Raw genomic sequence first — 20,059 nt, forward strand, 5'->3', positions numbered from 1 at the left:
CGCGAGTCATAGTGAGAACGAGCAGTCACAGTCTGGAACACGGAATAGGAGGACGTTAGAAAGCATTCGCTCAACTAAACGTCAGAACGGGAGTCGCCGCAACTAGGTTCTGCATTCGCTAGTGCAATATTAATCGTAAGCATAAATCAATGTTTCAAATTGATAGACATTAAATTAAATTTTTAATCTATGCGTGTTCGGATGTAAAGAATACACTAAATTTATTAAAGATGAAACACTCTTTTCCTCATTTGTGAATAGTTCTTCATTAATTTACCGTAGTCTGATAAAGCAATTCTCTATAAAATAATTTCTTTTTATTTCACGCGAATCTATCATACGCGTGTTAGTACAATAGTACAATGAAGCAAATCAATTCTTTAACACCAATTTGATTTATATTAATTTACATTAGCATTTATCGCAATTACATTAAATTGTTTCAAATATATTTCGAAAACATCTCCAAATAAACGATTGACTTTATACAATCACTAAATCGTGAAGATAACTCTGAGAAATCTAATTTACCAACGACTCTAACACATATCCAACAACTGTTGAAGCAATCATTAAAACCCATGTTTATCTGTCAATTAGTTTCATTTCAGTGTGGTACGTGAGACCACTTCCTTCGTAAAATATTTTATTATACGTGCGTAATTTTAACGTATTGTGAATAATACTTTTGGTAAGAATATTTTTATCGAAAGTTTTATATAAAATAATTAGAAGTAACAAACATGAAAAATACAAATTACGATTATGTTAAATTAATACTTTTTTTAAAAAATATTTTTTAATTAATAAGGAAAAATAAAATTACATTTAATGATATTTGAAATATTTTTAATATACTCGCTTTAACTTTTGCGGATTAAAACATTTATCTTCGATATCTGATTACTGAGTGGTGTTATAAATTATTATAAATTATTTTGCAACATAACGTATAGTATTTTATTGTTTTGTACAAAAGTAATTTATTATTTTATTTTTAATAGTTTTTTAAAAATTATAAATCTATAATTTAAATTAAGTTTTTGTAAAATTAATTGTTAAAAGTGTTTTACGGAATATAGAATTATTGTCTCGTAAATCAGTACTTTACAATGTTAAGCGTTAACTAAATATGATATTATTCTATTTATTAAAATTAATTTTATTTACTGCATTAATATGAAAAAGAACAAATTACATATTGCATTTTAAATATTATAATTTCTATTTTGACACAGATATTATATATGTATATATATTTAATATAAAGAAAAAAATGTAAATAGCAGTGTGTATTTGTAAAATATAGTAACATCGCATAATATACACATGATTTATTATTAATTATTTATTCAAATATGATCAAGATTTTTGGAACAATTATTGCTAAATTGACTTGGGTTTAATAATCTTCTTCTTGCATTTTGATATTAATCTACTAAATCACTTATCTCGTGTTATTATTGATACAACTGCGCTTATCGTTCCACTTTACGTTTATTATTATCGTGATCGAATACTGTAATTAACGATGTCAGTGTCATAATAGAGTGTAATGTTTAACTTGTTCAATGTAATTTCTATAATGATACGCAATATTCATGGCACAGGAAACTCATTTAGCGATAATGTGGTACAACGCGGGGAGCGTTATCTTCATGTGTCTGCTATGCTTCCAGTCAACGATAATGGCACAGTATGTCGACGATTCTTGTAATCTGCCGAAGAGCTTAATTGACGAGATAGACTCTTACGCTGTAGTGGTGCAGCGAATTATCAACGAATGTATGCAAGGTTCTTTCAAAGGTGTTACATGGCAAGATTTGGCGACATTTGTAGACAAGTTTGGTCCGAGGTTTACCGGTACTCAAACTCTTGAAGATTCTATTGATTATGTATTGAACAAATCGATCAGCTTGGGTCTAGATAATGTCCATGGTGAAGCGGCCACTGTACCACATTGGGTCAGGTACAATTCTTAAGTGCTCATTAAAATTAAATAATAAAAAAAAATAAAAGACAAATATGATCATTGTATTAATGAATATTCACAGAGGCTCGGAATCTGCAACTCTTTTGCAACCACGGCAGAAAAATCTGGCGATGTTGGGATTGGGTTACAGCATTGGCACTCCGCCAGAAGGTATAACTGCTAATGCTGTCGTAGTGAATAGCTTCGAAGAACTTAAAAAAAGGGCAGACGAGGTAAATTTAACAAGTAGAAGGGCGAAGTGTTTCACGCAACGCATACTCTAATGTCAATAATAATAATAAAGTAACTTTTAAATGTATCAGATTCCCGGAAAAATCGTTGTATACAATCAAAAGTTTGTTTCGTACGGAGAAACCGTGGAATATAGAAGCTCGGGGGCCGTAAGAGCGGCGGAACTGGGAGCCGTAGCTGCCTTGATCAGATCGGTAACGCCATTTTCATTGTACACCCCTCACACGGGTATGATGAGTTACGCAGAGAACGTTACTAAAATCCCAGCTGCTTGTATAACTGTTGAAGACGCGGCTCTTCTAGGAAGAATGGCAGATCGAGGTAACGAACAAAAACATTGAGATCTCTTCACCGGACTAACAGTATTATAATTTCATCTAGGTGAAACAATAGTGATAAACTTGAAAATGGAAGCAAAAAGATATCCAGATACTCAGTCGCGAAACGTTATAGCGGATATTACCGGCAGTAGCGAGCCTGAAAAGGCAGTCGTCGTTTCTGGACACATAGACAGTTGGGATGTTGGAGAAGGCGCAATGGATGACGGAGGCGGCATTTTCATATCCTGGACCGCATTAAAGTTACTGAAACATCTCGGCCTTCGGCCGCGAAGAACGATAAGGTGGCTCCAAATATATTTCGAAATATACAATTTAACTAATTGTTAATATAAGATTAATTATTTTCCATAAGCATTTTTTTTATACAACAAATTATTTATATTGCAGAATGATAATGTGGACCTCCGAGGAACTTGGCCTTGTCGGAGCGGAACAGTACATACGAAATCATGCTGCGGAGAACGGAAATATGCAATTCGTGATGGAATCTGATTTTGGCACTTTTGCACCTATGGGCCTCGAAGTCTCGGGAAACGAAATGGTCCAAGGTGTACTTCAAAGAATAATTTCTCGGTTAGTTCTCTTGTTGCAGATTACATCGCTACAACATTTCTCACTTCATTTTCATTCGATTTGTATTTGTTACTGCAATTTAAAAATTCACATTTTATTTTCAAGTCATTATTTGTATTTCTGAAAACTTTTGAAGCTTAAAAAAAATGTTTGCTATATAATTTCACAAAATAGCATAGGATCTTTTGTATTTTTAGATTGTTATCTCCGTTGGGTGATCTGAAACTGAAAAGCCCATGCACAGCGCCCGATATATCTTTCTGGATTAAAGCTGGTGTACCAGGTGCTGCTCTTTTGAATCAAAACGAAAAATATTTCTATTATCACCATACGAACGCGGATACCATGGTGGTGGAAAATCCGAAATCTTTGGATATGAACACAGCTCTATTTGCAGCGGTCGCATACGTTCTAGCAGATATCAGCGTCGATCTGCCTCGACACAATTGCACTAACGATGTTTTTCAAAATTAGTTTGATGCATTATATGATGGATATGTAAATCACTAAAATTGTGTATTCGTAGAGTATTTTATTTCAAATATGCCTGTATATACAATCACAGCATATAAACGATTAGGCCTACTGCATTGCCTAGTCTAAACTCTTTAAAAGCATCGAAATGCACGTGATCAAACAAGCTAAATTTTACGAATCATCAATTTGATCTCTCTGCTTGTGCTTTAACAATTTTATAATATTTTATTAAAAGACTCTTCAAAGACTATTCAAAATATACTATATCGCAGCTATCTCGCAAAAATTCTAAACAGAACGTTACGTGTTTCACGAAGTTTAATTATCGGGACATATATACGTCTCACATTTACGATTTGTAAAATTCATTGTATTAGTATAAAAACATTTCTTATGCCAAATTACGATAGGACACATACATCTCACTAGCCACGGAGGATTTAAGAGGTAAATAAGTTTAGTGATCTTATAATCCTCCATGTATATCAATCCCGATATTTAAACATGAATTTGAATTATCAGTTATCATTAAATTCTTACCTCTCACATTGATCATATTAAATTATCAGTCTCAATCAATGGATTTTTGCGATTTATATTAATGTATCTTCATCCTGATTTGGTTGAAAGACCATTAATAGAGAATGCTGAGAAGTTGTTTTCTGGCTCGAAGTTAACAGAGCGGTTTTCTCGCCTCCGCTGCCATTCATCGAGCAATCCGGAGAACTGCCATCGAAGGCAATATAATTCGTGGTCGTGCTGCTCGTGGATGGCATGTCATTTAGATCCGGCGATGCCAAAGGCGGTGCCTGGCCCGAGCGAGCATTGTTGCCGTCTAATGACACGATCTGCATACTGTACGACTCACGGTACCCGGAAGTACTGGACGTGTCTTCGTCCCAGGACACGTCTGACGCCTGAGGATGCATGTGGTGATGAAAGTGGTGATGACAATGATGATGCTGATGTCCCGCTCCGTGGAATTGTTGCTGGTCCGCAGGCACATTGGAGTTTTTATCTCCGTCCGATTTGCGAGTAGACAGACTTCGCTTGGAACGCACGGACGAGGAATTGGATGGGATGTTAGATGATGATGGATCCGCCGCCGATGACGTCTGCGTTATCGTTTTCGATTGAGTCGTTGATTGTTCCGCGATGGTCGCACTTGTCTGTTCCAATTTCGTCTGAAAGACAATATTTTATGTTTACAAGGTACATTCAGAGCTTATTGCGTTATAAATAATTATTAAATTATAATTGAAAAGAAAAATATATGATGACAGTGTGAGGATTGTCGAGAAGCTGTATGCAAAACTAAATAATTTTGTAACGCAGTATAATGATCGGTAATTTGAGACCGGAAACACTGATAATACGTAAATGTATATACGTAAATGTTATCACCTCAATGTGACTCTTTCGACTTTTTCTTAAGCGGAAGGTCTTCTTGCTTTGGCCCATAGAACGTTGTAAGCGAGGCCTGTCGGTACGTAATTCTCCGGAACTGTCTTCGGTCGGACTGCTTGGACTTAGCTGGCCCGTCACCGTCTCCCCTGGCGGGACAGTCGACGATCACACATGTCGCGTCTACCGTCTTATTCACGAATTCTACTCTACGATCCATCTACTCATGCTTCTCTTTCGAAATGTATGATTCAAGATTGTTTTTTCAAGTGCACGGGAAATATTTTACACCCGCGTCCCGTACTTGATGTAACATGGCACTATGTACATCTAGTGTGTAAAATAAGTTCTCTTACGGTTATAAGTATACTCTACTCTTTTCAACTTTCAAACATTCTTTAGATGTGTGACTTCGGGAAAGAAATTATTTACAGAAAATTGTAGTGGGTGCATTTCCTTTGATATAGAGTGACATTTAGACCATTAATTCGGAAACCAAATATTTCGACTTCCATATTTTGTGCCCAAAGGTATTTGAGAGATTGAAATGTTTTCATGCTAGAAAACACGGATGAGTATTTAAAAAATCAGACATTAATTAGAAAGTATTACTGTACAGAGAATGTATAGAGATTGACGTGTGGTGGTAGGCAAAGATTTTACTGCACGTATAGAATATCGCAAGTAAGTTATATGTTGAAAATCAGACCATATTAATAATCTGTAAAATGTTACAGTATCTATTACGTGCATGCAAGATTGTATTTGTGAACAGAACAGATTATTTTAATATCGCTTAGGAGCGACAGTGTGAAAATATTGCGAGGCAGTAAAAATTAAAATTACAATTAAGATTACGCACGTTACATATCCGCGCATTAAATTACCGGAGAGACAAATATTTATGTCAGAAAAATTGCAGGTGAAACTTTTTTTGCAAAAGGCGGAATTAATTAAATGTGAAAAAGAAATGGAAATGCTCGTCACGTTACGTGTTAAACGTAAGGTTTGAATGTTTCTAAAATAATTCCGGAAATATAACTTCTATTTTCTAGCAAAAATAATAATAATGAAAATAATGGCAGCTTGTACTAGTTATTTAAAATGCAAAGCCTATAACTAGCTTTTCTTGTCTTTTTTTTTTAAATAAATTAAAGCATGAATAAGTTAAAGCGTAATCTATAAAACTTAATAAAAAAATTTTAATTTAAAATTTATTATGGTTTTTACTTCATGCTTAACTAAATTTACGAAATCTAAACTACGAATTCATCTCTATTTAATTTAATTTCTAAATAATCTCTAATATATCGAATGAAGAATGTTGTATAATGTGCAGATATACAAAATGAATGAGCAATATGTGCAACTAAAATAAATGTAAGAAATAAAAGAAATGTTTTCTACAATCTTGCATTTTTCTTAAACTTCTGTTTAAAGCTATCTGTTTCGCAAGAACGCGGTAATGACATTAATGAAAAGTATATTATAGTTTGTGCGATATGTAGACATTATTGTAAAAAAAAAGAAACAGGCGAATTAAACAAATTTAAATCAGAAATCCACTCTGTAATTATACATTTCAAATTATATTTTTGAAATTGAACTTCTAATCAATCGATTCAATAGAAGCACTTTAATCCTTAAGAACGAAGAGAGCTGAGGAAAGTTCAATCTTTCAAAATAAATCTCTATAAATTTATTCAATTCATCTGTTTCTTTTGAGGTAATATTTAAATACTGTACCATATTGGAAGAAGGGAAAATGAAGTCTTCCAAGGATCATAATAAATACATTATATATAAGCTAAAGCGGGGACTGAGGGATTTACCTGATGAGTTTCTAAACTCTACAGAAGAGACAAAGCGCAGCTTTGGCGCCTTTTGGTGAGGTAAGATAGAATGAAGCTTAACATGGTTACGTTCATCGCTAGTAGAAGATGATTGGAATCTATCTGAAACATGCCACATCGAACGTCTAATATGAGGGGGGGAGGGATAACAAGTAAGACAGACCACGATATAATCATCGTCGATACGTTGTTCACGATCGTACATCGTGTCGATGTTGCACACCTCGAGCCTGAGTCTCGGGAACATTGATTAAGTGTGATGCGATAAAATGTAAATGCCTTAACGATTTTGTCCTCGGAAATGAAGTTGCCTAAATTTGTAGCTTAAGAATTTTATGAACATTATGGTTCGTGATACCTCGTACGAATTTTTGCACCTTTCTCGATGTAATTCAAAATTGTATGAGTTCCGAAATGATATATTGTTTCCATATGTTGATTCCGTAATCTTGTAAATATAGTTTAACTCAATAAAAATGGTTGCAAATGTGATGAGAATTCCACGATATTACGCATACGCACGACGTAGTTACGTGAATCGCTGTAAACATCTGTACGATGTTGCTTCGATTAGAAAAGACGATTTAAATACTAGTACACCATATTAATGAAGACAGTTAGAGCAAACAATAACCGAACAAAGAATTTCAAAACGAAAGACTTTCGTGTTATCTGATATAATTAATCGATATCAATGTTGAACGTGTTCTTTAAATTAAGAAGACTGCTAAAATTGAGTGTGTCAATATGGAATTGTCGATATACCGATACATGTTGTCGTCGTGCTAACTGTGAAAACAATTAATGACAGTTAGTTTCGTGCTGTCGAGTAAAGGAAGAAAGCGATAGAACATCGAAGCAACTACGTAGTAGAGAGTGACTACGCAACGATCAGTAGGGTACCAACTGTTGGACATTACCATTGTCTAAATACTGCTATGTAATAAATTCCTTATGAGTTTGCGTATAAAACGTGATAGAGGAGACGATAATAGATATCAGTGGACTAAGAGAAAATATCGTGAAAAGAGATTGCGGGCTCTACTGTTATTATCATATAATAATATTTCTATAAAATTTTGTAATTTTGTAATTTTATCTAAATTGCAATTGATGGAACTGTTTAAATCGCCGTTTAATCAATCTTGTTTCACGATAAAAGTAGATTAAGGGGGCAATAAGAAGTGGACGAAGACCGAGGTAGGCGACGAGCGATCGAGGTATGATTAAAATTACAAAAAAAGTGAAAAGCGTGAGAGGGGCATACACCAGCAGGATATATATTATAGATCGTGTTAGAATTGATTGAGTTGTAGAATCGGTCCGCTTACCTCCGTTCCCTAGCTAGCAATGGAAGCAACGTAATGATCAATGTGTCAATAATACGACCAGGGAGAGAGAGAGAGAAAAAGAGAAAGAGGCGCGAACGACTTATGCCTTAAAACGACGCCTTAAATGATATGCGATTAATCGAGAGATCTTTTCCCGATGGTGGGGGGCGGCATTGCTATCGTCCGAGACGAGAATTCTCGTCCTTAAACGAAAGGAGAACGACTAAACTCTCAAGTTGCAAGCCTCGCTGTAAAAGGAAAAATGAAGTGAAGACACTTGAGTCATTGTGCAAGAATCGCGCGAGAAACCACGAGAGTAAGGAAAAGAATCATTGTTGCTAAGAAAGAGAAAAAGAGTGATAGACAAAGAGAAAAGAGAAAGAGAGATACAGACTGTTGGCAGTGGTCTATAGACAATGGCTCGATCCAACTGTGGTAGCGGTCAGCGATTCTTCATACTGACTGCCCATACGACAATAATGAAACATATGCGAGAGGCTTGCAGTCGCATCGATCGTAATCGACAGGTCGGGACCTTCTTTATAGGGTTTTCGAAAATGATGGAATACCTGTCGTCGACGGCGGCTGCTCGGCACAGGTTTCTTTCGTTTCACTCACTTCACGCAGAGTAGCAGATCCAGCGCTAGTACTCGATACGGATCCTGTAATTATAAAAAAAAAAAAAATAATAATAAGTGGAAAAAATTAGAAAATGCACAATGGAATATATTTAACATAGCATATTGTTTAAATTTGATTCTGCGTTTACCATCTATATTTACTATGTTTTAGATAATTGTGATAGGTTGTGCATTGAAAGAAAGCAGAAGAGTCAATAGTGTAGTACCACCAATACGAGCGCCGTTCGGCGGTGCTGTTACTTGAGTGGGATGTGCAGTTTTAACAGTGCTACTCGTATTGGATTGAGTCGAATAAGATTGCGATTGAATCGCTGTGGAATGAGACACTGGTGTCTCAGAAGGCGTACGATTTGCGTGAGATCTCGATCCCAAATCACCGGTCAAAAGGTCCATCAGCAGGGACGGCCTCTGAGTACGCGGTTGGCCCTCGCTTATCGAATGCATATCCACCACGCTTCTCTTAGGTTCCGGTAGCATCTCGTCTGTATGTAAAAATTATAAAGCACTTAAAAAATTGTTAATTAATTTAAATTTTTACATAAGTATTTTAATTAATTGAAGGTAAACATGCTTTACTAGAGATATGAAGTGCTCAATTAAGTTTTTCAACGTTGTTAAAACACTAACCGCATCTTCGAGTCTCAATTTCTTGCTTTAGATTTTTTAATTCGTGAATGAGATCCAACAGCAGCGCGCCCCGCGATTTTGGCACGGTGGTACTGCTACCATGGATCTTCTCGCGTATGATAGAGTGCATGTTTCGTTCGTGCTCAGATATCGGCGCTTGTCCGATCTTATACACGATAAACGGAAGCATTTGAATGTACAAGGCTGTACGATGCGTCACAATAAATTCTATGAAGTTCCAGAGGTATGTGGAAGCTTCGTTGCGCTTATTCAGAAGACGCATTGCGCGTAGAATTACCCGACATTCAGTTCTCAGTTCAGTTTCGAAACATATTGTCATTATTTTAAGTGCTGGAAACAGATATTCAGATATTAAATGTGTGTCGCTCGTAAGAGCAACAAGTACATAGTTTACGTCCACGTAATGATAATTTTAAAGAAAACTTATAATAATTTATTTTCTAATTTTTACTAAATATACTTTCTTACAAATCTTACCTAGAAAAGCGACCTGGTATAATGTTAACGATGTTTTCGTTAAAGCCTTCGGATCTCTCGCGGTAAACGTTATACTGCCGGTCCTTGTATCCGTCGGTGGTCTTTGCATCGTCAGCGGTATCGGTTTTGCACCCGGCGGCCAAAGTGTGTTCAACACGGTTGTTAGAGCAAAAGAGATGTCCGATTGTTTCAGTCTCGGTACGTCTAAAGATATCATGTTTAAGATAATATTCGTAATGACATTCTCCCGAATATTGCAACGCATCTGTTACCTTTTCTTCCAGTTCCAACGCGCAGAAATAGTGGTATTAACAAGTTCAATAGTGCATTTTCCGTGCGTGTTTGAGTAGCGAACATGTTCTGACCACCGATAACATTCTCCAAGGAATATCCCTCGCCGAAAGATATCACATGTAGAGCAATCAGACGTAACACCGCCGAGCAAAAATGCGGAGGTGGAATTGGAGAGGGCAGCTTGTTCATTAAAGCAGCCGTAGAAGCCGAAGTTAAATCTTCAGATAGATTGTCTCCAACAATTAAAGCCTAAAAAGATTAACGACAATTAAAATTGAAATTTGATTAAATCAAAATAGATCCAAATACATTTGATCTCGAGAGATGTCGCCAAGGCTAGGTGGAAGAGAAATAAATTTGTTTTAATGGAATGCCTTATTTTTTATTATTTTAGAATATAATAACTGGTATCAAGAGCTGTTCAAAACAGTAAAATAAAGTTGATTTTTCTTAACTACTTTCCAAGTTATAACGTTTAACTGGGTAGAATTTGTTGCACTCCGTAGTACTCCGTAACATTTTGCTAAAGATATGTTTTACAAAAATTGTTTTAGATAAAAGTTATAAGGCATGATATGATCTATCTATTAATTATACCACTCCCAGGAAGAAATGATAATCGGATCGATATTAGACGACATTGCTGGCGTCGATAATTTTTCCACGTCAAAAAATATCAATCACATCTGTGTCGGTAACATTTATAATCTTTGACAGGTGTAATTAATAAACCCCAATAGAAATTTTAAAAGTTGCACAAAAAACTAAATTGTTTAAAAGTTGCACTAAGATATTAAATTAAGTTAAATTAAATGTGTATTTTTAAAAGTATTATTTATATTAATTGTTTTAATAAATATTTTAACTTTTGATATAGTTTTTCCGTTCTTTCAGTCTATTAAACGTCTCCCGAGAAATAATTTAATTGATGCCAAATTGATATTAATTTGATGTCGATATTAATATCCAAATGGCATCAAAATTCAATCATTTTAACATTGACATCAAATTTGATTTTATTTCAACCGTCAAAATGATATCGATTAGTCGATCCAATTTATTATTTCTCCCGGGGATAATAGCATAATAGGTTCTAATATTTACCTGACATGTAGATAACAACGTCTTTAAATATTGAAAGTGCGCAATGTATGGAGATTTCGCCAGAGTTTCGTAAATTCCTTGCAAAAGATTACTGGCAGCCACCCAATCCGTATTCCTTCTGATCGATGGTTTCTTGTGTATTTTACTGAATGTTTTGTCTAATCTTCTGAGAATGAGCGTTAACGCCGGCCTCATTTCGTCGGCCACCCACTCCGTTGAAGGAAGAATATCATTCATGTATCGTTTAAGACCACGGCAAGCCATAGTGATCGGATCGTATGGAGAGATCTTTAGAAGACTATGAGCGATATCAGCCAGACGCTAAACAATACAAATTATTTTAAATCCTTTATATAAATTTGTTCTAGTAAAAGATATAACTATATACTAAAAATAAAAACACAAAAAGTTATATTTTATAAAAAATAAAGATAAAATATTGCTAATTTTATTACTTATTAAATTCATTATCTAGAAATAAATTAAACACACTCTGCAAAAGAAGAGGAAAAGAGAAAGAATGAAAGAAGATACATGCTACAAAGATACATAAAAAAATCGCCAATTTACCACATGACATTTTGAATCCAGCAACTCAATGGTTTTTCCGTCTTGAGACTTCTTATTGAGCTCTACTAAACGAGTGGAACACCGAGCTACGAAATCTCCAACCATATTTAATAAAGTATCACGTGGTCTCCTAAACTCGTTTTTATGGAAATCTTCGTCTCGATCGTAAAAATGTCGAGCTTTCGAGTGCTCTATGTACTTCGTATGAGTGTCGTCTTCGAAGTCGAAACCTGGTGAATACGGACCTTTACCGAAATTTCTTTGACTAGAACCTTTGTGCTCGGGGCTCGATTTTTGCGGACCGTTATAATACCTGCATAAATTAATGAGACATTGATTTTATTAAGTAGCTCAGGGAAGAAAGTAAAAGACTGTAAGATAAGTGGTTATTAAAAATGTTAATACTATTTTTTTGTGTATATTCGCTCTATTTTCTTTTTTTTTCATTCTTTATTTTAAACTCTTTCTTTTTCCTTTTCTGAAAATTTCTTTTATAACTATTTTTTTATACAAATAAACTTTTAATTTTAGTAAAAAGTTAATACACTAAAGTTTATGTGTTTCAAAAATAATTAGTTAAAGTTAAAAATTAAATTATTTAAAATTAACTAAGTTATAATAAGTTAAAAGTTATTAATTTTATTATTTAACTTTTAATTTTTTAATTACCCAACCCTGCAAATAAGTTATAAGAATTTGTAACGCATTGCAATGCAAAAAAATCTCCCTAAAAGTCAATGCGGTAGTCTCACACAGCGAGAGAGAATTCGCTTAGCCAAAGCGCGCGTGCACGCCGGTTAATGCCTCCCCACTCGGGTCGTTGACCGCACGCGGTCACGTGAGACAGGCGCACGTGCTTGCCGTCTGGCCCGCCTCCCCACTCTCCTCGGCCGACGGAGAGTGGGGAGGCGGCCCAGACGGCAAGCACGTGCGCCTGTCTGCCGGGACTGCGTGCGGTCAACGACCCGAGTGGAGGGGCTTTAACTGGCGGGCACGCGCGCGTTGGGCTATGCGAAGTCTCTCGCTGAGCGAGACTACCGCAACGATTTTTAGGCAGATTTTTTTGTATCACACCGCGTTACAAACACTCATAACTCATTTGCAGGGTTGGGTAATTAAAAAATTAAAAGCTTGCGGTAACGTTGAAATGTCCGCAATTTTAAACCTGAAAATTTTTATACGTTTTGGACTATTTAGGATTGTCTACTGGTTTTACTAGTGGAAGAAACGAAACGCAACGCCAGTAATTTTCATTTATGACAACTACATTATTTTTACTAGTAACCCATTTTTGAATAGATTACTGGCATGATTTTTCCGTTCTTTCAGTCCATTAAACGACTTCCGAGAAATAATAGAATTGATGTCGAATCGATATCAATTCGATATCAATATTAACATCCAAGTAGCATCGAAATTCGGACATTTTAACATTGATGTAAACGTCAAATTTGATCTCATTTCAACCGTTATGATATCGATTTGATGTCGATCCAACTTATTATTTCTCCCTGGGAAATTGTGAATAAATTTAATTCGTACTTCGTCAATGCCTCGGAATTATTGACTAATGTCCTAACTGCAATTGCTAATTGATTTATTATCTCCTTCTCCGTTTTGCCTTCTTTATTATACGTAGGTAATTGGATCTGTTGAACGTAGCACGGCAGTATTGCTTCCAATATTGTCTGTAAAAAATGCAATGTGTATTATACACTTTGTAAAATAAAATTAACGACAGCATAAATTAGCAACATTATGCGAAATGTCTTACCAGCATCTGTTGACCTCTGATCGAGTCAGGAGCGTAAGCTATCACCATCACACAGAGAGATATACAGTCGAGTACGTCGACCATTTCATTTTCGTCATGGTAACAAAAATCTATCGCCTTTAAAGGTTTCTCTTCCTTCACCAATTCTCCTATATTGAGTGGATCCGGCGACGGAGTTTCCAAACTCAATAATAAGTTAAATAGGCACGTAGATGGAACCTTAACAATATACTTTTCTTATTAATATCATTTTTTAAAAATGTTTCTAGATATGTTTTTTATTTATTCATAAAGGAGAAAACGAACCTTATGAGCCTCGCCGTGAACGCTTATCAAATCCGTGTCCAATATTGTGGACACACTGCCAAACATTTGTAGAATAAAGGGTTTACGGTTCATGAGATAAAATTGTTTAACGGCATACTCGACAGTGGTCGTCACGAGCTTGTTCGTCTGATGCGTCGAGTACAGCTGTAGTAAGGTCGGCATGATCAGCAAGTAACCGTTGGTCGAGAAGATATTTTTGAAATTATGCGCAGCGTTTATGTAAGTCGCCACGACGTAGCGTAGAATGCAGGAATCCTCGCTGTGAATGATCACGGCGCCATTCAGAACATTCAGGAAGAGATGTATATCACCAGAATACGCGAAATTGCCGGCCATGGCCTCGAACATGCGCGCGATCAGTCTAACCCACATAAATTTATGCATCACGTCCAGCCCAAGAAGCTCCTAAAGTCGAAGAGAGAATTTTGTAACAAGGTACTCTATGTATATATTTAAGTGTGTGAATAAAATGTTTAAAATACATACTCTCCCAATTTCACCGCCTTTGTACAGATCTAAGTCCGCTTCCAGCGCTTTTCGCGGGAATGATGGTAGCTTCATAAGCTCTTCGTGAAGAAACACAACTCTTTGCACTACCATATCGACATTCTTCAGAATCGCCCAGGTCAACAGTACCTTTCCTATCTCTACGAATTTGTGCATCAATTCCTGCCGTTGCAACGCGTTGAATGCATCTTCCGGCTTCATGTGAACGAGTTCAATTTGCGGAAATTGAGATCTCTTGAAGAAATAGTAGTCTCTAACGTATGACGAAGGATTGTGTATTTGATCTGCAAGTTAATGAAGTTTGGTCAACCATTAACAGAATGAAATATTATTACATTGTAAGGATGAGGTAAATAAAATAAGAAACTCACGCGTCTTATAATCTACAAGGAAATACTCTTGATGCTTCGCTTCTTCAATACCGAAAAAGTCCAAAGACTCTCGCAGTATCTGGCAAAATTGCGTGTCCTCTTGGACCGGAAACTGCGAGGGTATTTCTCCGGCATCGGGATCCTGTGGGCCGTGAACGATTATCTTTTTCGCTGACGGAACATTCGCCGTAAGTAGGATTGACGCATCACATTGTTCCTTCCGCAGGATTTGCTTTAGATCTTTAAACATAATGCCGTGTACACTGTGCACCACCTGATTTCAGAAAATCATTATCAGCAATTCTGTATTAACGAGCGATAATATTTGTAAAAAAAATGATTAAAAAGAAGAAAATTGAAGATATGTTTTACCATCCACAAGATTGACAATGCGGTTCCAATCAACTTTTGGCCCTCCTCGTGCGGAGTACGCACGTAAAACATGACATATCCAATAATATAATTGTACAGTGCAAACGCAGCCTGTTGTGGTAATTTCGGCACAAATCTAATAAGATGTCTCAAAATTTTGAACATCAACTCTTGCTTCTCTCTCGTGAGACGCTCTAGCACGTATCGAAGAAACAAAGCGCTATCTTCCACCAAACAACTCCAGATTACCTGATATAAGATAAATTAACATTATTAAATGACAACGTAAGATGTGTAAAATTACAGTTAAAAAATTTACTTTGTTTATACCTGATATGCCACTTCATATACCGCGTTTCCATCGTCAGAGACCGCTGGATCGTCCAAAAGATTAATAATTTGAACAATCGCTGAACATAGCGATGAAGGAAACAACGAGAGAGCTGACTGACCGTGATGCGATTGAGTATTCCTCGGGACAGTCTCAGCAGCATCTTCATCTCCTACATTATTTTCATAAAATAATGAGAGAATTATTGCAAGAAGTGAATAAAGATGGACTATATATATACCTTCATCGTGATCATCGCCCACTGGGCTGGGCTCGTAAGCGGCTTGTACAGTAATCGGTATCGTCGTAATTAAAAAATTTTCTCTTTCTTCCCGCTTTTTATCATCCTGTGCCTGAAGAGCCTTCGTGATTAGTTCGGTCTGCTGCTTCTTTCGCGTCTTCGTTGCAGTTACCAAAGATCTCTAAAATACGAAGCAAACTCCATGGATTATTTACTAATTTTCGAAAATGTGATGCACCAATCATTTCAAAGAATATTCTATGCAATAAAATGCGCTCGTTACGAAAAAAAAAGAACATTCCTGTTTTGAGAATTTATTTTAAAAATATTAAATTTTTTTAAACAATTATAACTTTAAACAAACATAACTTACAATAATGAAGAATTTAGTGTTATAAAAAAATATTAAGAGAAGAATATTAAATAAAAATAAAAAATTTTCAAGAATTAAACATTTTGAATACTATTATTGTCGAAACAATTAGATTGTGCTTTTTAAATAACTTATAATAAAAATATAAAAATTATTATACTGAAATTTAAGATTATTTAAATGCGATTAAATTATATGTAACAAGATTATCATTGTTTCATACACAAGCAAGAATATAAAACAATGATTGTTAAATCGAATGTATTAATTTAATACTGATTGATACGGTTTTTTTTGTACGTTCTCACGTTGGCTAAATATTTTTATTCACTCACATGATGTTCCTGATTGATAGTGACTTCTTCCATTTTGGTTTTGACCTGAGGCATCCAGGGCGGATCAACTACCGGTAAGGATTCTATTCCAATTTTCGGCGAAGGCAAGGTAAATTCTATTCCTGGTGGAGGTACTTTGAAAGTTAAGTGAGCCGCCTCTTCCATCCGCGGCCACACTTGATACCGTAATTTCCATAAAACTTGAAATCGCAAAATAGCATTGATGCGCACACTAGTATTATTGTGCTGAAGACCTTTATGCATTATATCGCTGGCCTGATTCGGTGCTCGCACGGCCGATATTATAAAAAGCGCCGCTGCTGATGCGGCGACTTCTTGATTGGATTCTAATAAGAGCTCCCACGCGACAGGTAGCACTTCCACAAACAGATCTTCCGTCATGACGACCGCCCCTTTGATTAAAGTCGCCAAAGGTGCATGGAAAGCATCCTTCACTTGAGTCTTTATGTATTTCAAGATTGGCGGTGGCTCTTTATCTCTTTCCTCTTCAACGTCGTATTTTGTTGTAGTCCTTCTCAGGGACTCCTTGCCTCTTTCTGAGTCCTGCTCTGCGAGATCTTTCGAGGAATCCCTTTGAGTTAATCGACCAGATTGAGAACCATCTAGATTTTTCTCTATTCTGTAAAAATATTCATTAAATTTGTGTCAAACGTAATTTAAACAATAGTTATTTATAAATTTTTAATTGCAAATTTTTTAATAATTACATATATATTTATCCACAAGAATATATTTAATAATATTTTAATTCATATAAATATTTATATTTATTTTTCATATTTATTTAATATTTAATAAATTTGAAATACATTGCTTATTCAATTAACAAATAATAAATATAATAATATATTTTTAAAAAATCTGTATTACTTGTACTTGCGTCCCACGCTGTCTTTTCTTCGAATAGGCGACACCTGCGTGCTTGTTTGATCAGACACTTTGCGGCTGCGTTTGTCTTTCTTGTCCTCTTTCTTATCAGTGTCAATATCCAATAGACCTGTACCGTTTAGTATACCAAATTTCTCTCCGTAGATCTTTCTAACGGATTTTATTAATCTGCTGCTAGCGCGCATTTGCCGTCGATGGCAAAAAGGATGGCAGAAGTTCTGATGAGAGCAATAAAAATTGAAGGAATTGGCGACCTGCACAAGCACCTTCATCCACGGGAAATTCTTGTTGGTCTCATCGGTTTCGTTGCTGTCACTCGGACTCTCCGGTGGTTGATCGTCGCTGAGAATGCCCGGCGATTCATCGCCACTGACTTCACCGCCGGCACCAGGTTCAGACGTGTCACTTCTGTCGGAAAGCGAGCTCACTTTCCTCTTGGACTGAATCGAATCGGCACGCTTTACTGTATCTATGGAACGTAACATTATTACGAAATTAATTCTACAATATTAATCTATAATTTAAAAAGTTAATTAAAAAGATAATAATTAATTATGTTGTTGTTGAGAAGAAACTTACTATCTATCGTCTATACTCTAAGAAAACTTGTGATAACTTGATTAAATTGATCATTGATTTGACTAAATTTTTCAATTTGATTGAGTTTCTTCAGTTCAAGTATTTATATGTATTTAAGTTAAATAAAATTTCTTTAGTTCAAACATTTATATATATTTAACTTAAAAACATAAATGCTTAAACAAATTTGATTAGGTTGAGGAGTTTAGTCAGATTAACCGTTTCTTTTTCTCAGTGTACTCTCCTCAATTTTTTTGTTTCATGATTTTACTTACACGCCTCGCACTCCGTTTCTTTGCCCTCCTTAGTATTGCGACGAAGTTTAAGGCTTCTCTTTTTAAACGAGCCAGTCGCAGCTCCGGCAGTACTGCGACGAAGAAGGAATGGTCTAGTTTGAGGTGTCTGCACCCTCTTCGCTTTTTCCTTCTCGACATTTTGGAGTTCCTCACCTTGAATCGTAACATTCGATTTGCTGCTTCCCTCAGACTCATTATCGGGTTCGTAGAGGACAAAACTGATTTTGCGCTCCGCTATGGAATAAATTTATATTTTTGCCTGTCAAATACTTTGTGACCCGTCTTCAAGACAAGATAATTTTTATTTATAATAATGCGCTCATTACAATTACATATTGTTCTAGACTAACCGACAACTTCACGATCACCGGCTATAGACTGAAGACTCTGCGCGGAAGCTTGCGAATGGCCCATGGACGATAAAGCCACGCTCCACCGTCGATTCGCTTCACGACTGTACATTCTTTCCCAAGGCGGAGGACGTTCTTTCGTCAACAATTTACTCGACTTCGGCAAAGTTTGGTAAGTTTCTCTCAGGAAAGCTGTCACTTCCAGCAACAGAACGCAAGCGACGAGACGTAAGGCAAATGGACATTGAGATCCGTAATTATTTATGCTCGCTGAAAGTTATTAAATCTTACATTACATCCTATCCAACTACTAAATTGATTTTCTAATATCTCAAGCGCAGAAATATTACCATCATCTAGAAAATCTTCCTCCTCGTCTTCCAGAACCAAATCTCTTTGTTTGCTCTCGTCGGACACTATGCTGGTCACCTGCTCCATATTTTGCTTATCCTCTGCCAAGAACTCTTCCAAACGTGCTCCTATAGCCTGTTTTCATTACAATCTCGTATTTTATTTCTTTGACAAATTTTTTTAAGGAAGAAGAAATGTTCATTGCTAAATTAGAAGTACCTCTGCCCACTGGTAAAACATTTTTCCCGCGGTGCGTTGTAGTACGTGAACGCGTCTGAGCGCGGTGGAGGCGTTTCGATTGTTCATCGGCACAGACGGTCGAAATATGGGAAAATTGTGCTTCATCCACGCGGGCCAGTGGCCCTTGTTGCATTGGTGCACCAAATTCGCGCATTCCAATATCAAGCAAGCGCGAGATACTACTGGCGCGTACGGCTGTAATTACGTAATTAAATACTTGCAGTTTCTATTGCGCCTCACAAAAATATAAAGTGAAAATACAAGGTAATTATTACAAGGTCCAGAAGCGACGCCATCAGATGGGGATCGGGAACAGAGCCTGGTTGACAGGTCTCCAGAAGAAAGGAGAATCGTAACATTCCTTCGAACACAGCGAAGCGAGGTACCAATCTTCTCTCTTTCAGTACAACGAACTCGGATTCTCTGCAAGCCTCGCCGAGCTCCATGGAATTCTTTCGACTGAAATCTAAACGAAAACAGATGCATGCCTCGACCATGAATAAACATTCATGGTGTTCGCGATGTGGCAAAGAAATAATTTCAACATGACACATAAAAGATTAATTTATGTAAAATATAAATATAAATAATATAAATCTGCTCTTACAGTTGCCGGGCGTCTCTTCCATGCTTTCTTTTTTCTTGCTCTTTCCGAAACCGATTTTATTCAACTGATCCTCCATTCGACGTTTCGCTTTTTGCAAAGTTACACCAACCCTGTAGGAAAAAATTACGCGTATCTCAATATACAATCTATTATTTTTTA

General features: G+C 36.1%; 2 protein-coding genes across 16 annotated transcripts in view; one reads left to right on the forward strand and one right to left on the reverse strand.

Moving 5' to 3' along the window:
- On the forward strand, positions 1–3,668 carry LOC105201454 (carboxypeptidase Q-like). 4 transcript variants are annotated; one of them, XM_039448046.1, is made up of 7 exons: positions 1–135; positions 1,611–1,969; positions 2,055–2,205; positions 2,296–2,545; positions 2,606–2,846; positions 2,953–3,138; positions 3,336–3,668. In XM_039448046.1, exons 2-7 carry the CDS (start codon positions 1,629–1,631, stop codon positions 3,610–3,612), a joined length of 1,446 nt encoding a protein of 481 aa, XP_039303980.1. In that variant the 5' UTR covers positions 1–135; positions 1,611–1,628; the 3' UTR covers positions 3,613–3,668. The 4 variants fall into 4 exon arrangements, with proteins under 4 accessions (XP_039303980.1, XP_039303981.1, XP_025991099.2 ...); XM_039448047.1 differs by having other exon boundaries at positions 26–135; positions 1,680–1,969; XM_026135314.2 differs by lacking the exon at positions 1–135 and adding an exon at positions 173–691.
- The window catches only part of LOC105201484 (protein unc-80 homolog), a 27,467-nt gene continuing 11,063 nt past the window's right edge, over positions 3,656–20,059 (reverse strand). For 3 of the 12 annotated variants that reach the window (XM_039448038.1, XM_026135304.2, XM_026135303.2), the window contains 25 exons: positions 19,901–20,010; positions 19,569–19,759; positions 19,273–19,488; positions 19,053–19,188; positions 18,703–18,972; positions 18,332–18,586; positions 17,460–17,946; positions 16,569–17,208; positions 15,619–16,041; positions 15,289–15,537; positions 14,917–15,190; positions 14,525–14,829; positions 14,018–14,443; positions 13,712–13,930; positions 13,480–13,625; positions 11,938–12,250; positions 11,368–11,688; positions 10,242–10,512; positions 9,970–10,173; positions 9,472–9,822; positions 9,051–9,326; positions 8,773–8,865; positions 6,852–6,974; positions 5,020–5,168; positions 3,656–4,799 (listed from right to left, as the gene is read on the reverse strand). In XM_039448038.1, the coding sequence (XP_039303972.1) occupies positions 4,209–4,799; positions 5,020–5,168; positions 6,852–6,974; positions 8,773–8,865; positions 9,051–9,326; positions 9,472–9,822; positions 9,970–10,173; positions 10,242–10,512; positions 11,368–11,688; positions 11,938–12,250; positions 13,480–13,625; positions 13,712–13,930; positions 14,018–14,443; positions 14,525–14,829; positions 14,917–15,190; positions 15,289–15,537; positions 15,619–16,041; positions 16,569–17,208; positions 17,460–17,946; positions 18,332–18,586; positions 18,703–18,972; positions 19,053–19,188; positions 19,273–19,488; positions 19,569–19,759; positions 19,901–20,010 (7,039 nt within the window). In that variant the 3' untranslated portion in view covers positions 3,656–4,208. Of the gene's footprint in view, positions 4,800–5,019; positions 5,169–6,851; positions 6,975–8,203; positions 8,217–8,772; positions 8,866–9,050; positions 9,327–9,471; positions 9,823–9,969; positions 10,174–10,241; positions 10,513–11,367; positions 11,689–11,937; positions 12,251–13,479; positions 13,626–13,711; positions 13,931–14,017; positions 14,444–14,524; positions 14,830–14,916; positions 15,191–15,288; positions 15,538–15,618; positions 16,042–16,568; positions 17,209–17,459; positions 17,947–18,331; positions 18,587–18,702; positions 18,973–19,052; positions 19,189–19,272; positions 19,489–19,568; positions 19,760–19,900; positions 20,011–20,059 lie in introns of all 12 variants that reach the window. The other 9 variants (XM_026135306.2, XM_026135310.2, XM_026135313.2 and 6 more) reach the window with 9 other exon arrangements.

Source organism: Solenopsis invicta, chromosome 4 (assembly GCF_016802725.1).
Source record: "Solenopsis invicta isolate M01_SB chromosome 4, UNIL_Sinv_3.0, whole genome shotgun sequence".
Lineage (NCBI taxonomy): Eukaryota > Metazoa > Arthropoda > Insecta > Hymenoptera > Formicidae > Solenopsis > Solenopsis invicta.

What these genes read in the sequence shown, in the direction of transcription:
- LOC105201454 (XM_039448046.1), top strand. Translation starts at nt 1,629, where the DNA reads ATGTGGTACAACGCGGGGAGCGTTATCTTCATGTGTCTGCTATGCTTC. An exon ending in AGGAAGAATGGCAGATCGAG is followed by an intron (nt 2,546 to 2,605) that starts GTAACGAACAAA and finishes AATTTCATCTAG; the next exon opens with GTGAAACAATAGTGATAAAC. An exon ending in CGGCCGCGAAGAACGATAAG is followed by an intron (nt 2,847 to 2,952) that starts GTGGCTCCAAAT and finishes TTTATATTGCAG; the next exon opens with AATGATAATGTGGACCTCCG.